The sequence below is a fragment of the Tamandua tetradactyla genome, chromosome 5 (genome assembly GCF_023851605.1).
Source record: "Tamandua tetradactyla isolate mTamTet1 chromosome 5, mTamTet1.pri, whole genome shotgun sequence".
NCBI lineage: Eukaryota > Metazoa > Chordata > Mammalia > Pilosa > Myrmecophagidae > Tamandua > Tamandua tetradactyla.
In genome coordinates, this window is record NC_135331.1 from 190520774 (window position 1) to 190537514 (window position 16741).

General features: G+C 41.0%; 1 protein-coding gene across 3 annotated transcripts in view; it reads left to right on the top strand.

Moving 5' to 3' along the window:
- LAMA2 (laminin subunit alpha 2) overlaps window positions 1-16741 on the top strand; it is a 546302-nt gene that overhangs the window by 120251 nt on the left and 409310 nt on the right. For all 3 annotated transcript variants that reach the window (XM_077162869.1, XM_077162870.1, XM_077162871.1), the window contains exon 2: window positions 11125-11295. In XM_077162869.1, the coding sequence (XP_077018984.1) occupies window positions 11125-11295 (171 nt within the window). The remainder of the gene's footprint in view (window positions 1-11124; window positions 11296-16741) is intronic.

The following is a 16741-nucleotide window of genomic DNA, read 5'->3' on the forward strand; positions in this document are numbered from 1 at the left end:
GAAATTTTGTTTCTAGAATGATGCCCACCAGATGATAGGTTCTCCATAAATGAGAGAAGTAGCAGTGAGTAGAGACTGTACCTCAGCAAGGCAGATTTGAAGGTAGATGGAGAATCTGTTCATTCTAGGCCTGGGGATGATAATTTTGCTAAATTCGATTTTTGTTTTATTTTTATTATGATTACTTTTGCATTTTAGGAAACCTTATTGGTCTTAGGTAGTGGCAACTTCCGTTTATCAAGTACAAGATGGTCAGAGTTGGTTTCAAAGAGTATCTGTATGAGTTTGGGGAAGTTGAGGAACTCTGAAATAGACATGACTTCCTTGAAGTCCCCGGCACCCAGAGGAAGTTTATGTCCTTCCTCGTGGATCCTTTATGTTCCCATAGAGCTTGGTGTGACGGCACGTGTTTCCTCATGTGTGTCTAAGTTTTAGCTCGCTGCATAATGGCATTTCTGTTCTTTTTGCATATCTGAGTTTTAGGTCACTGTAAATTTATGATGTGGTCCTGTCTTAAAATGCAAATGAACACTTGGTCAGGAATTTAATACCATCGTCTAGTACTTGGCTGAGCCAAGCGGCCAAAGTGATACTTGAGTTCACAGTGGCCTCTGAGTCCTCACTGGGCGGGGAGGCCTGCTCCATACAGAGCGCCGGGAGGCTCTGAGCAGCTGCAGCCCGAGGTCCCCTAGTGTATGGGTACATGTGGTTTATTTTGGTTTTGGCTATAATAAAAATCCTCCAACCTTCACCTTAATCTGCTTGGAATGAAGATAGTAAATATTTTTTTAATTAACTCCATGGAAGAGCCTGAACTACTTTTCTGATTGATAACATGAAAGGGGACCAAATCAAACTAGAAGTTTCCCAAAATATCCTTTCTTCTTGGGTGCAGGAAAGGGCAGAACTAAGTAATAGCACATGATAAATTTGAAAGGCCTGTAAACACCGGTTAGGACTAGAGATGTGCTCTCCTTGGTTCTGTCTGCTTCTGAGCAACTGAATTTAGCGGTAAAATTTTCCCAGCTCACAAGCATTGTTGTGTCTGGACAGCTATTAGTTCAAATTGGACTGATTTTCCAGTTCTCTAAAACTCTTCATCTGCTTCATGGATTGAGTGCGTTAAGTTATTTCCTGCGATGCGCAGCTGGAAATCATTCTCTTCGGCAACATGTGGGTTAGTCCCGTTTTATTTCATACCCAGTGAGTTCCTGCAGGCCCGCATAGCTCAGGAGTCCAACAGACAAGTATCTCCTTTTTTTTCTTGACACTTCTTAGAACATTTTAAATTGGCATGTACTCTTTTGTCTTTTAAATACTGAATCACTTGCGAACAGCTCTGTTTGCTTGCATGAATTTTTTTTTAACACTCCACAGACCTGGAAGGCTGAAATGGAAAGTTAGAAACATTCAAACAGAATGTTTCCTCTCATTCTGTTGAGAGGTGAGTGAGCTGTGCTTGGTCATGAACTAGCAGAAGAAATATTGTGTACCAAGTCCAGGATGGCAGAAGGAGAGAGAAATGGAGGGAGTGAGAAATCGACAATATATTGCTGTAAACAACATAAATTGTTTTTTTAAAACTTATTTAAACACTGAATATATTGAAGATAATAGTTTCATTATCTTCAGAAAAGACCGACTACTTTTTCTCAGCACGTTTCTGTGAGCCATATGGTGTCAATTAAATTAGTGGTGGTCTTTGCAGGCTGGACTATAAATGTAACAAGAAAGATTGTTTGAGAAATTAATTAAAAGATAAACATAAATGTATATACATGTGCCTACTGATATGGGCAGATATATATTAGTGTCTTTGAGTGTTACTAAAGTAAATGCGAGTGCTAGAAACAGGCAATGAAGACAGCTACCCCACAACATTCGTTTAGGCTAATATTTAAGCTGATGAGAACATTATGCAAGCAATTTTTAGTCTATAGACATTCTTTATGCCAGATTACAGTAGATTTCCTTCACAGACATGAACTTGATAGCGGTCAAGTTTAAATGATGGTTTACCACACTTCCCAACATTAATCAAAATAGAGAGCACAACGGGAAAAAAATAGGAGGCTTTCAGCATGAAACAGATTTTTTAGAGACGTGATGGCTGCTTCTGATCATGCTCATTGTATAAACATTGCGTAGACAGTCACTGTATATTCGTGTCACTTACATTTTTTTGGTATGCTACTGACCTTCACATTCTATCCTATAGATATTGGAATGATGTCTACATATTTGTCTCTTTTCAGTTACGATGAAGTTGTTTTCTTTTCTGATCTATCTTTATGTGTATGCCTGTGTGTGCATGTGCGTGTGAGTGCACGAGTATAAATAAATAAATGATCTTGTCCATTTTGCTTTTTGTTCACAACAGAAACCTCAGATTCTGCTTAATTTAAGCAGAAGTGTATTCGAAATATCCCACATAACTTGTAGAACTGTTGGAAAAATGTGGAAACCGGTCTCAGGAGATGACAGCTACAGGGATGGCCATTGAGGTCATCACTCTCTCTGACCCCCACTGGTCCTGCTGTCCTGAGCTGACCTTCCTTATCTCGCGTGCCCTTGCTTTGGCTGCTCCAGAGTCAGAGCCCCACGCCAAGCTCATGTGCATGTACCTAACTGCTGGAGGGCAGAGAGAGAGAAGTTTGGCGTGGAAGCTTCACTGATGGGAGGTCGGGCTCTGCTTATCATCAATATTAAACACAATGCCAGTTACCCAAGAATAGAAATGGAGGCAGAGTGGTGGACAGCCGAGAGCTGACAGAAGTCCACTGCATTTTTCAAATAGGTGAAGGCTTTCTTTGAATTATTTTATTGAGCCATATTACCAAAACCGAGTTCTACATAGCCACTAAATCAAGGCTTTGATTAGTTCATTGCTCTTTTCTTTTCTTTTTTTTTTTTTTGGCCAGGTTTCTCTCCAGAAAGATTCTACTAGTGTATCTATTGATTCTCACTTGAATTTAAATGGGAATGCTACTATATGCCAGCTAGTGTTAGTTACTAAGGCAACGAGAACGAGAATGGAGCTGTCTCTGTACTCAGGAATTTTATAGACTAGAGATTCACTGTAAAAGATGTTAAAGCTACAGTGTGATGAGGCTTATAATAAAATATCAATTAAATTCTATGTGGACACCAGAAAGGAAACAACTCAATCTGTGTGGCAGAGTCAGAAAACACTTGAACGGAGCAGGGGATATTTGAGCTGGGTCAGGAAAGGCGAGTAGGTGGCCATGTGGCCTCAGAGCAGTCAGTGTAGGAAAGACAGGACGCTGCCGTGACGAGGCGTCCCCAGAGCTGCCGGAGTGTTTGTGACCAGTGAGACCTCAGTGCCCTGGGCACGTGGGGAGGCCTGGAGGGGGATGGGCGCCCGTGATGTCCCAGAGGCTGGCAGGGAGCTGATTATAAATGCTCACGTTACTGGTGAGTTGGGTGGCTATGTGAGCAACAGGCAACTTGCAGAGGTTTTTAAGCAAGAAGGTGCCATGATCAGATTTAATTTTTAGGGAGATAATTTCAGTAGTGCTTTGGAAGGTGTGCAGAAGTGAAGTCATGGCAGAAGGAATAGTGGGGGTGCCCCTGCAGTAGAAGCAAGGTGGAAAATCAGCACATGTAGTAGGTATGTGCAGAGACACAGCTAAGCTAGAGACAAGAATGCAAAGTGAAAACAGAAACCTTCAAATGGAGAAAAGCAAGGCATTTTGTTCATAAGGCACCTTTTAACATATTCTGCTTTCTCTGGGATAAAATTTTATTAATATTGGCTTGTGCTTGTCTACTTGGTAAGAATGGATTCCACAGAGGTTGGGGGATCAAGAAGCCTATGAATCAAGAGCCAGTGTCTTTGTGGGTGCTCTTCACGGGGTCGGCCAGTAATGGGGGTGATTGCAGGTAAAGGGTGGGCAACATGGACTTTTGAAAAAGAAATCACTGAGCGACAATGGAAGGAACAGATTTGTAAGTAGCATTAAGGAGCGAGCAGTGACTGACTTTTCCTCTCCCGGCAATTCCGGCACTTCGTTGGGATATCTGAGAAGTGGCGCCATTACAAGAGGAAATCAAGGCTTTAACTGAAATAAGGAGGTTGAAGGAGCACTTTCTTAATATGGGCAAATTGGGAAATGGGTTTTGGGCATTGTAAAGTTGTGATAGCCGTTGGCCTGTGTGTGTGCGTATAAGGGAAAAAAGAGAACTAGGCTGCATAAGACTCAGAAATGAGGATTTTCACTTACTGTGGGGAGGATGTGAGTAGGTTTTTAATGATACAGTTAATTTTCATTGATTTAGGGTTACTATAACAGTGTCTGAAAACTAGGTGTGCCATTTAAATTCTGGGCGCTATTTTTTACATTTGTGAAGTTAAAGTTTGAACTTGGCTTCTTTCATCCTAATTCTTTTTTTGCTACTGGATAATAACCATCTATTTTACTACCAGCACTCACGGGCTGAAGTCCAAGAACCAGTCAGTCTTCGTTATGTCACACAAGATCCCTGACTAATTTGTTAAATGTGTTTCTCTGTAAATGCACTTAACACTTGTGTGTTAAATATAAATCTGAGGCAAAGTTTTTCATATTTATGAAATAAAAACTGGGAAACTAGAAAGCTGTACGAGGGAAAGAGAGTCACTCATGGATGGCAGGTGCAGGGGGCCCTGGACAGACTTTCAGCTGCTTTTGCCAACCCGGTGTTTTCTTTCCCTTCCTCTGGTTCAGAAGGGGATTGAAAATATGGTTTCCCATTGACGTATTAATGTCCAACAACCTAATCCACATTTGATTTAGAAGGTGACAGTTTATTTTTATTGGTATCTTATTGACAATTTAAATCTCACAAATATGTTTGTGTATATGATTTGCCAGTCTTTTAATATAAAAAATTTCCCACATATGGAAAAGTTGAATTGCACAGCAAACACTATCTACTCAACTAGAGTCTACAATTAGCATTTTGTGATATTTACTTTACCCATATATCCATCTGAACAAATCTATTGATGAACCCATCTTATTATCGGATGCATTGCAAACTTCGTCCATTAACACTTCACCATGGATATCACTAAAAGTCTTCAATATTGATTTTCTATCTTTTTCAAGGTACAATTTACCAACAGTAAGATGCATGAAATCTTGTGCGGTGTACCTGGCTGGGTTCTAATTAGTGCGTGTCATTCCCAGACTCCTAGCAAGTGGAATATTGCCAGCGCCCCAGATATTTCCTTTGTTTCCTCCCAGTCTCCCTCATGCCCATCCCCTAGAGGCAACTGTTGTGTTTCGTGTTCTCCAAAGGTTATATTTACCTGTTCAAAAACTTATATGATAGAAACACTAGAGTATGCACTCTTTTCTGCGAAGCTTCTTCCACTTGGCATGATGTAGTTTTTAGTCATCGAGGGTGCTGCACCTGTCGGGATTTTTGTCGTTTTGATGGTTAGAGGAATGCACCCCGCTTCTTCCTCCGTTCACCCACGGATGGAAACTTGGGCTGTTTCAGATTTGCCTGTTAGGAGAAAACCCATCATGAACTTCCATGTACAGGGCTTTTTGTGGAGCTATGCTCTCATTTCTCTTGGGTATTTTCCTAGGAGTGGGATTGTAGTGTCGACGCGCAGGGATAGGACTAAATTTATCGGAAACCGCCGAATGGTTTTTTAAAGTACTTGTACTTATTTACCCCTCAACAGCAATGGATTAGAGTTCCAGTTGCTCCACAAACTGGTAAACATGTGTCGTTTGTTCTGGAATTATACCATGCCCGTTAATGTGAACATAAGACTCTTGCAAATATATGTCTATTATCAACACCTTCCCACCCCACCTTTATAGTTGTCATATTATTACATCTGTATGCATTTTAAATCCCAAAAAGCAATCTTATTTTTTAGATTTAAACATCCATGCATTTTACAGAACTTAGGAAAAAATTGCCTATTGATATATCTTCATGCTTGCTTATACTTTCTTTTGTCATCACCAGTTCTCTATTACTTCCATACAGCAATTTTTAAAATTTAAGATAGTGTATTTTTCAGTTCTAAAATTTGCATTCGGTATTTTTTATTGTTTCTCTCTCTCTGCTGAGATTACTTATTTGTTTTCCATTTTAAAATACTCTTTGTTGTATTCTTTTTTAAAAAATATTTTTATTGTAAACAGTGAACAAACATTTTTGACATAGTTACAATCAATGCCTCACAATATCATCACATAGTTGTGTATTCATCACCATGATCCTTTTTTTAACATCTGCATCTCTCCAGCAAAAGAAAGGAAAACGAAAAATCTCATACATGCCATACCCCTTACGACTCCCTCACATTGACCACCTGTATTTCAATCTACTCAATTTATTTTAACCTTTTCCCCCCATTATTTGTTTATTTCTTATCCATACTTTTTACTCATCTGTCCATACTGTAGATAAAAGGAACATCAGACACAAGGTTTTCACAATCACACAGTCACATTGTGAAAGTTAAATAGTTATACAGTCATCTTTAAGAAATGTGGCTGTGGGAACACAGCTCTACAGTTCCAGATGCTTCCCTCTAGCCACTCTAATACAGCATAAATTTAAAGGGGATGTCTATATAATGTGTAAGAATAACCTCCAGGATAACCTCGTGTCTCTGAAATCTCTCAGCCACTGACACTTTATTTTGTCTCATTTCTCTCTTCCCCCTTTTGGTCGAGAAAGTTTTCTCAATCCCTTGATGCCAAGTCCCAGCTCATTCTAGGATTTCTGTCCCACATTGCCAGGGAGGTTTACACCACTGGGAGTCATGTCCCATGTAGAGAGCGAGGGCGGGGAGTCCACTTGCAGTGTTGGCTAAGAGAGAGAGGCTACATCTGAGCAACAAAAGAGGTTCTCTTGGGGTGACTCTTAGGCCTAATTTTAAGTAGGTTTAGCCTATCCTTTGCAGGGATAAGTTTCATAGGGGCAAACCCCAAGATTGAAGGTCTAGCCTGTTGGTTTGGTTGTCCCCACTGTTTGTGAGAATATCAGGAATTCTCCAAATGGGGAAGTTGAATTTTCCCTCTTTCTCCCATTTCCCCAAGGGGACTTTACAAATACTTCTTTATTCACTGTTCAAATTACTCTTGGATTTTTATCAGGGCATCACACTAACCTGGACAAACCTACAAAATTTCATGCCCTACTCAAGGTTCATGTACTTATGGGGTTCAGTTAAACTGGCCACATAAGTTAAATTAGGAAATGCACTAGTCAAATTATAAATTATGAACCAAATAAACATTTTTTGCTTTAGTCTCACACAGAAGTTGAAGTTTTAAAATATGAATTACCATCTATTTTCAACACTGCAGTATTGCAGTATTGAAATTCCTTTGTTCTTCCTCATGCAAAAATGTTTTATAATTTGTACATCTAGTCACTATCATTGTACTCTCTAGGCATTCCTAGATTATACCATCTCAGTTTTTATCATCTATCTTTCCTTCTGGTTTCATATGTGCCCCCAGCCCTCCTCCCTCTATCATTCTCTCATTTAGCTTCATTCAGTGTACTAACATCATTGTATTACAGTTAGGTAGCATTGTGCTATCCATTTCTGAATCTTTACAATCAGTCCTGTTGTACAATCTGTATCCCTTCAGCTCCAATCACCCACTCTCTACCCTATTTCTATCTCCTAATAACCTGTGTTCTTAACTGAAATTCTCCAAGTTCACTCATTAATGTTAGTTCATATCAATGAGACCATACAGTATTTGTCCTTTGCTTTCTGGCTAATCTCACTCAGCATAATGTCCTCAAGGTACATCCATGCTGTTACATACTTCATAACTTTATTCCACCTTACAGTTGCATAATATTCCATCGTATGTATATACTGCACACAGCTTATTTAACCACTCATCTGTTGATCGACATTTAGGCTGTTTCTATCTCTTGACAATTGTAAATAATGCTGCTGTAAGCATTGGTGTGCAATTGTCCATTTGTGTCCTTGCCCTCATGTCCTCTGAATAGATACCTAGCAATGGTATTGCTGGATCATATGGCAATTCTGTACTTAGCTTCCTAAGGAACTGTCAAACTGCCTTCCAGAGTGGTTGTGACAGTTTACATTCCCACCAACAGTGGGTCAGTGTACCTCTCTCTCCACATCCTCTCCAGCACTTGTTGTTTTCTGATTTTTTGATAATGGCCATTCTGGTGGATGTGAGATGATATCTCATTGTGGTTTTGATTTATATTTCCCTAATAGCCAGGGAAGTTGAGCACCTTTTAGCATTTTGTATTTCCTCTTCTGAGAAGTGTCTGTTCATGTCTTTTGCCCGCTTTGTAATTGGGTTGTTTGACTTTTTGTCGTTGAGTTGAACAATCTCTTTATATGTACTGGATGCTAGACCCTATCTGATATGTTGTTTCCAAATATTCTTTGTTGTGTTCCTGAGTATAGTGTAAAAAAAATGCTTTAAAATATTTATGTGTTCATTCCAGCATCTGGGTCCTCTCAGTGTTAGTTTCCATTGATTGCGTTTTCCTTATTTATGGGTCACATTTTATTATTTATGGTATGTCAAGTGTTTTGGATGTCCTGGGTGCAGTGGACGATGCGCGGCTGCGTGCGGGAGCGTCATTCAATGGCGGCTCCTCCACAGTCACTGAAAGCAGGACCTCTACATGCAGATTTTTAAAAATCCTTTCTGCCATTTGAAACCAAAAAGTGGGATTTTTCAGGAGAAAAATCAATAAAATCATGCAAACATACATGAACATACCACATTATATAAGCAAGCAAACTTAGTTCAAAAACATCAAATAAAAACTGAAAATTTTGGTAAATTTTCTAGACATTTACCATAGGGTGGAAGATTTTTTTTTATATTTTATATATTTAGCTTTTTTCTCAATTGTCCTTTTACAAAGCACAAATGTAACAGAAAAATATAGTATTTTTATAAAGCGCAAATTTCAATCTCTAACATATATATATAAAATATTTATTTTGTTCACCCTTTGTTGCTTATAACCACAAATCAACTAAATTTATTTAGTCTAAATACTATTCAGAAAAAAATGTCAGTCCTAACTGTATGCATAAATGGTCACTGGCTTTTTGTCATTAGCATTATGTGACAACAGATTAAATTAAGGGGCTATAAGTCAATACTGTGTAAAGGTTCATTGGCTATGTGCAGCTCATTTACACTTGCAATGTTTACATAATCTTAACAAAGTAATCCATATTGAATATGGCAATATATATTGCTCTGCTGGTTTTGTATGGGAAAAACAGGTGCAACTTGATAGATTTAATGTCTATTGAAAATGGGCTGCAATCTATAATATGACGTGAAAATTCTGGAAAATCTCAGCTATCGACTGAGCCTTCAAACTGATTGTTAGCAACTAACTGGGGACCTTTCCTGATGAATATACTTTGCTGATCTAAAAAAAAAAAAGGGTACAGCAAATTAACTGATGATATTTCAAAAAGCAACTGTTACCTGACTGCAAAGCAAAGCAACTAAATTATAAAAAGGTTAATTTTGAGGACATGGTCTAAAAGCATAATAGAAACAAATCAGTGGAAAAAACTGAAAGATAATAAATGTATATTTTATTAATAACTTTAATTTATGGGCATAAAAGTCAATGAAGCAATAATGGGGTGATGATAGCATAAGTTAATTCCTTTATTCAATGTTTAAACTGATAAGGTTTGCCGAGGACCAGGTTTGGCTCTTGTCCATACCCTGACGAGAATAGGCTCTGAATTCAAGAGCTGAATCAAATCTTACCCATCAATGGTACAAGTTCTTAGATTTATGAAAGATGTTTCTGCTGTGTGAGCTGAAGTTTCTTCACCCGTAAAATGGAGCCACTAGAATGTGCCCAGTTCTGCTGGTGAGGGATCATGGAATGAGGGCTCTGAAATAGCCTCTGAGTAAATATGACTTCCAGGCCAGCAACCCTTTTATTTCTATGCAATTTTGTTCACATTTTATTCTGTAGGGAACTGACAAGAATTCAGTGATATGTTTTCTGAACTCATACAATACACAGTAAAATAATTTTTGCCAGCCATCTTCACTTTTTGGCCTCCTTCGTGATACTCAGTTCTGGAAAGTTAGGCCTGGACTGCTGAAGCCGGGTCCTGCAGGACGGCCCCAGGCAGGGCGTCGGGCTTCCTAAGAAGCAACGTACAGCCCCATCAGCATCGTGGGTAGGAGGGAAGACAGGGATCTCCAGGCAAAACCTCACACACCTTGGGCAGTTTCAGAGTTGTTGGCCACTGCTGGAGATGGCTTTTGAGTGGGTGACCTGGCCTCTGGCTAGGGACCAGAACTAGCCGGACTGGAAAACCCATCCTGCAGGCCAGAAGGATGAGATGCCGAGTTTTGTCCTTGTGAAATCAGGATACCCCCCCATATCTCATCCTTCTTAGTACCCTTTTTATCCTTACACAGTGAGTCAAACTGGAGGGAAAACTCCACTGAAGCAATTACTAATAGTGACAGCCGTGTTGTTTTTGATATATGTGTGTGACCCACATGTTTACTCCACGTGTAATTTATATCTATAAGTGTCTGCCTACCTATATCTATGCCTCAGCAATCGCTGTGTAATCATGTGACCTTGCAGTTAGAACCTTTACAAATTCTTGTCCTCTCTCGGGCATGCCACTTGGCATAAACTTTTGAGTAAAGTCTGTAAACACATGCTGTTCCCTCTGGCTAGAATGTTTGCTTTTTCCCTTTTCTCTACCTGACACATTTCTATTTATCCTTCAATTGAGATCACTTCTCACAATAAGCCCGGCTTTCATCCCTACTCTTTCTACTGTACCTGGAACATTTCTGGCACATTGTGCTCAAAATATATTTGTTGAAAGGATAATTGTATAGTTAAATATACAATGGTGATGAATGGCAGGAGAGGAAGATATACAGACAGACTTAATTTAATTGTGTATTATGTGCCAATTTATAGAATAAAATAACTATCACTAATTATTTAATTGTGGGTTTAATTTAAGGCTCTGAAAAATATCATACCATAATTACCTTTTAAAATATACCCAAACATACCACTTGGCTTCTGGGCCATACATCTTCATTTGTCCTTCTTTTTCAGGTTTATTCCCTGCTGTGCTGAATCTTGCTTCAAATGCTCTTATCACTACCAATGCCACATGTGGAGAAAGAGGCCCGGAAATGTACTGCAAATTGGTAGAGCATGTTCCCGGACAGCCGGTGAGGAACCCCCAGTGTCGAATCTGCAATCAGAATAGCAGCAGTCCATATCGTACGTATCAAAGTGTGTGGGTGAGCACATATGATTGGGTGCTTTTTAAAAAAAAATGTTTTTGTTGAGGAATATTCACAATATACAGCCCATCTGTAGTACACAATCAATAGCTCACAATATCATCACATAGTTGTGTATTCCTCACCATGATCATTTTTAACATTTGTATCACTCCAGAAAAAGAAATGAAAAGAAAAAATCCATATATCCCATACCCCTAACACTCCTCTCATTGTCCACTATTATTTCAATTTAGCCAATTTTTTGCCCTTTATCCCCCACTATTGTTTGTTTATTTTTTATTCTTATTTTAAACTCATCTACCTGTACTCTGCATAAAAGGAGCATCACATACAAGGTGTTCACAATCACACGGTCACACTGTAAAAGCTATATAATTGTATAATCATCCTCAAGAATCAAGGCTACTGGGACACAGTTCGACAGTTTTGGGTACTTCTCTCCAGCCACACCAATACACCATAAACTAAAAAGGGATGTCTGTTTATGCGTAAGAATAACCTCCAGGATAACCTCTTGAACCTGTTTGAGATCTCTCAGCCTCTGAAACTTTATTTTGTCTCATTTCTGTCTTCCCCCATTTGCTCAAGAAGCCTTTCTCAATCCCCTGATGCCTGGCCTGGCTCACATCCGGGAGTCAGGTCCCACATTGCCAGGGAGACTTCTATCCCTGGGAGTCATGTCCCACATAGAGGGGAGGCAGTGAGTTCCCCTGCTCAGTTCGCTTAGAGAAAGCAGTCACATCGAGCAACAAAAGAGGTTCTCTGGGGGAGACTCTTAGGCATCGTTATAAGTAGGCTTAGCTTCTCCTCTGCAAGACTAAGTTTCACAGGGATGAACCCCAAGATTGAGGACTTGGCCTATTGGTTTGCTTGTTCCCACTGCCTGTGAGAATATCAGGAATTCTCCAGATTGGAAAGTTGAATATTTCCTCTTCTCTCCCCAGTCCCCCAAGGGGACTTTACAAATACTTTTTATTCTCTGCCCAAATTACTCTGGGCTATATTGGGGTATCACATTGACCTACACAAATCAACAAGATCTCACACCTTATTCAAGATTCATGGAATTATGTTGTTCAAATAAACTGACCATGCAAATTAAATTAGATAATGCACTACCTAAAATATAAATTTTGTACCAAATAAATATCTCTCCTTTTGGTCCCACACAAAAAGTGAAGTTTTAAAATAAGGACCATATCATCTTTTACCTTAATCCTATCCAGATCAGCTGCATTAATATCTCCAGTTGAAGCCTGATGATTTTGTCAACTTTTTAAACAGCTCCTGTATGGGGTAATGCTGGCTTTCACAGCTTCGGAGCTCTAACTCAGAGTCTCAGATGTCACATAAATACACGAAGTTTCTAGGAATGACCAGGTTATATGTGAACAGCTCAGTATCTTGGAATTTAGAGATAACAGTTACAACTCCTGAATATATGTGACTGCTGAAAGAGCTTACAGTCTGGTACCCTTTACAGCAGGCCCCAACCTGATAAACCACGCTCTCAACTTCAGTTCACCGAGTTTTTATGTTATGGTTAGTTCATGTGAGCGAGGCATGATAATGTTTGTCTTCTGTTCCTGACATTTCATTCAACATATAGTCTTTAAGGTTCATTCATCTAGCTGCATGCCTCACACTTCATTCCTTCTTGCAGTTGCGCAGTGGTCCGTTGTATGTGTACACCACAGTTCCCCCTTCCATTCCTCAGTCATTGTACCCTTAGGCCACCTCCATCCATTGTGAAGCATGAACACAGCCACCATAAACACCAGCGTGCAAATGTCCATTCTTGTCCCCACACTCTGCCTCCAGGTGTGTACTAAGCAGTGGGGTTGCAGGATCCTATGGCAGCCCCACCCCAGCCTCCTGTGGAGCCACCACCCTGCCCTCCAAGGGGCTGCACCTCTCATTTTCCTACCGACGGTGAATAGCACATCTCTCTCTCTGCGTTTTCTCTAGCACTTGGTTCTAACTGAGTGATTTCGAGGTCAAGTTGTATTAAAGCCAAAGGGCTCACCCAGCACAAAGGGACCAAAAGAGCAGGGGATGGAGAGCCCATTGGGGGCCAGCTGCTTGGATCAGAGTCTGCGGATGTGGCTCCACCCACTCCACTTCAGGGTGTGGAGAACAGACAAATCCTGGCTGCCCCCCGCAGGGGATTTATACCACCAGGGAGGTGGGGCCTGCCTCTGAGCAGCTGGTGCTGCTCGTTCCTGGTGTCTTCAGTGAAGGTTCTCCGTTAGACCTCCTGGAGTGTCCCCTGGACTGCAGAATGCAAACATCTGCATGTAATAGAAAAGGAGAGGGCAGGGTAGATGAGGGCTGGGAGATGGCTGTTCAGCATTTTGTCCTGATGTGGTTATTAATTCAAACTTTCAACAAATATTTATTATGCACCTATTATCTCATTAATGACACATTGGCCACCTATGTGTCATGTGTCGTGGGGATCCGTCAAGGATAAGACATGTTCTCGGCCTCGGCTAAGGTCCTGGGTCTCGACTAGCAAAGAATAAGGGACCAGAAACAGGCACCTGCTGTATAATGTAAGTACAAAGGAAAGTGAGCTCAGATGCCTGGGGAGAAAGAAGAGAGCCACAAATCCAGTCTTGGTTGTGTGAGGGCCTCCAGAAGAGGCCATATCTAAATGAGAACCAGACACGGAAGCTCAAGCTTGGGAAGATAGAACCAGGATGAGGGTCAGAATAAGACAAAAACTCTTACTTGTCCAGGGAACTACATGTGCTCAGGAATGGCTGGGGCTGAAAGCATCGGAGGCCAGAGGGTCTGGTGCAGGCGGCTGGAGGCAGGCCACAGCTGCTCCTAAAACCCGAGGTGGGAGTGAGTGGAGCAGTGGCACGTGCAGCCCCCGGCTGGTCTCGGCAAGTCCCGCTGTACCACACAGCACATCCCTGAGTTTATCTGACAAGTGTTTGAACCCCTCCGCGGCAGTGCATGTACTGGAGTAAAATGTTAAATCGCATGTGCTCTGTGAGTTAAAGAACTTAGGGGGAAGGGAGCAAATGGAGAAGTAAACTGGGTGCTAAGGGAACATGTAGAGAGTCAACTAAAGACTCCGTGGAGAAAGGGATCCATGTACTGAGTCTAGCCTGGAAAGCAGGAATTAGTAAGATGAGGAGGAAAAGTATTATATAAAAAAAGAAGGTATAATGAAAGGAAAAGAGCATGTAAATCATGAAGGTCTGAAACAGGGAACTAAAAGTTACTGATTTAATGGATAAAGAATTTGTGTGCAGGAGAAAATGGGATGATATACTTCTAGACATAGAATCTGATATTGAGATAACTGTTGGCAAATGATCATCATATATATGTATATATGTATAGAGGAGGTTAATAAAGTGAATAATTTCAATTGGGTGCTCTGATGGGGATAAACATTCACAAATAAATGATTTCTAAATTTGTTCAGTTTTCCTTCTCTTTTTAAAAAGTTATTAAACCCAATAAAATGGAAAAAGCTTTCTCCCACAATTTGCCTTTTCTTTACTCTCAAAAAGAAAGACAGGAGGTATTTTGCCTTCTTCCTTGGAACTAGTTACAGGGAAAAGGGCGTGTCCCCTTCTCTATTATATAATTAGGAATGCTGGAAGTGTTAGTATGTTTGGAGGATTGGGATGTTTATCATTAAAATGGGTGATCTTCCAGATCATGGAATGTTTAAAAAAAAAAGAAAAAAGCAGTTAAGGCACCAAAGGAGGCTGCCATGGGGGACCGACTGGCTCCTCTGATAGTGAGTCTGGGCGTTTTCTAGGGTGTGGGCCGCGGTGCAGGAGGAGTGAGAGGGAGGCAGCATCCCGCGTTGCCCTTCTTGTGTAGAATGAGATGAGCAAAGGGCATGGCCCGAGCCCCGTGGGAACATTACAAGCTGAGGCAGGGAGCGCAGGTGGGGACCAGGAAGGCAGTGGAGGGAAGCAGCACTCAGGGAGCCAGGAGATGAACTCATCAGGTACCTGGAGAAGGAAAGCACTTTCAGGAAGAGGGAGCAATCAGCAATGTTAAGTGCTTCCCAGATGCCAAGTAATACAAGCTTGAAGGGGGTTTCCCTTGATTTTGACAATGTAGGTGGCCATGGCTGACCTTGCTGGTGCCCTCAGTGGACTGAGACGGCAAGAGGTGCACAGCGCTGAGTTGATAAGTGGATGCTGTAGAAGGAGAAAAGAGGAGCATAGGAGTATCCTCCCCAGTGTCCTTAGTGTGAGAAAGAAGGACCTGGGCAGAGGAGAATGTGGTATTGAGAAAGTCTTCAAACACAGGAGATATTTGTGTCCGTTTTAATGCTGTGGCCCAGGGACAGATTGAAGACAAAGGGAGTGTGGTGGTGACATCACTCTGGAGGGAAAAGCAGATAGGACATCAAGAGCAGGTGAAAACCTAAGTTTGGGAATGTGCACCTCTCAACTGGCCGAATCAGAGAGTAGGATGATCGGGGGAAGATAGAGAAAGCACTAGGGAGTAGAAATAGTTAGTAGGTGGTCTTGGTTTCCTCACTCAGCTGTGAGTCTAGGTCCTTTTCTAAGGGAAGAAGTGCAAGTTTAGACTAGGTTCTTGGGTGCTGGGCAGAGGACTGCCAGGCCGTGATGAGATCCCACTGGGGTAGAATAAAGGAATCAAATGTTTGGGCGGATACTCGTGGCGTTTTACAGAGTACGTGAAATGTAAGTCAAGGCCAAAGAATAAATGGATTAATAGACTCTGAGTTTTTGATTCATTAGGGGTGAAGATACAGCCTGATGGGGAGAAGCTCCCGTTATTTCCGGGAATGATGGCCTTGAGGATTAGTTAGAGAGCGTGAGAGAGCCTGAAGGCAGGCAGCGGTGGTCTTGAGCGTGCGGTTCGTGTTTAGGATGGAGAAGGCGGAGAGAGAGAGGATGTAGAAATGTAGAGAAGTGATAGAGTAGATAGATAGAGAATATGTTAGCGAGATGACAGGCAGGCAGGGAGATAGAGAACTGATAGATGGTAGACGATGGGTGAGAGACAGAGACAGAGAGAGACGGAAAGAGACGGAGAGAGAGACAGCTGTTCAGCCTACATGTAGGGTGTGAGAGCAAACAAGACTTGGGCATGGAAGCTAATTTAAGAAGCACTTCAAACAGTAATTTCAAGGGCTAAACCTTGTGGTACTTATTATAAATAATGTAGAATTTCTGAGAAGGAAAATATCAGTGGGAACCCAAGTCACAAGGGAAAACTCAAAGAACATGGTAAGATTAGCTGGGCATTAAAAAATATGAGTGTCTGAGATAAGAAGATGAGGCATTCCAGGAAAGTAGAGGAAGAAGGGAAATGTGTACAGTCGTAGGGTCAGGATGGAAGAAGGATACAAAGATTGGAGCGGAATAAAATTGAAGGGAGAGTCTTGGAAAAATGAATGAGATACTTTTGCC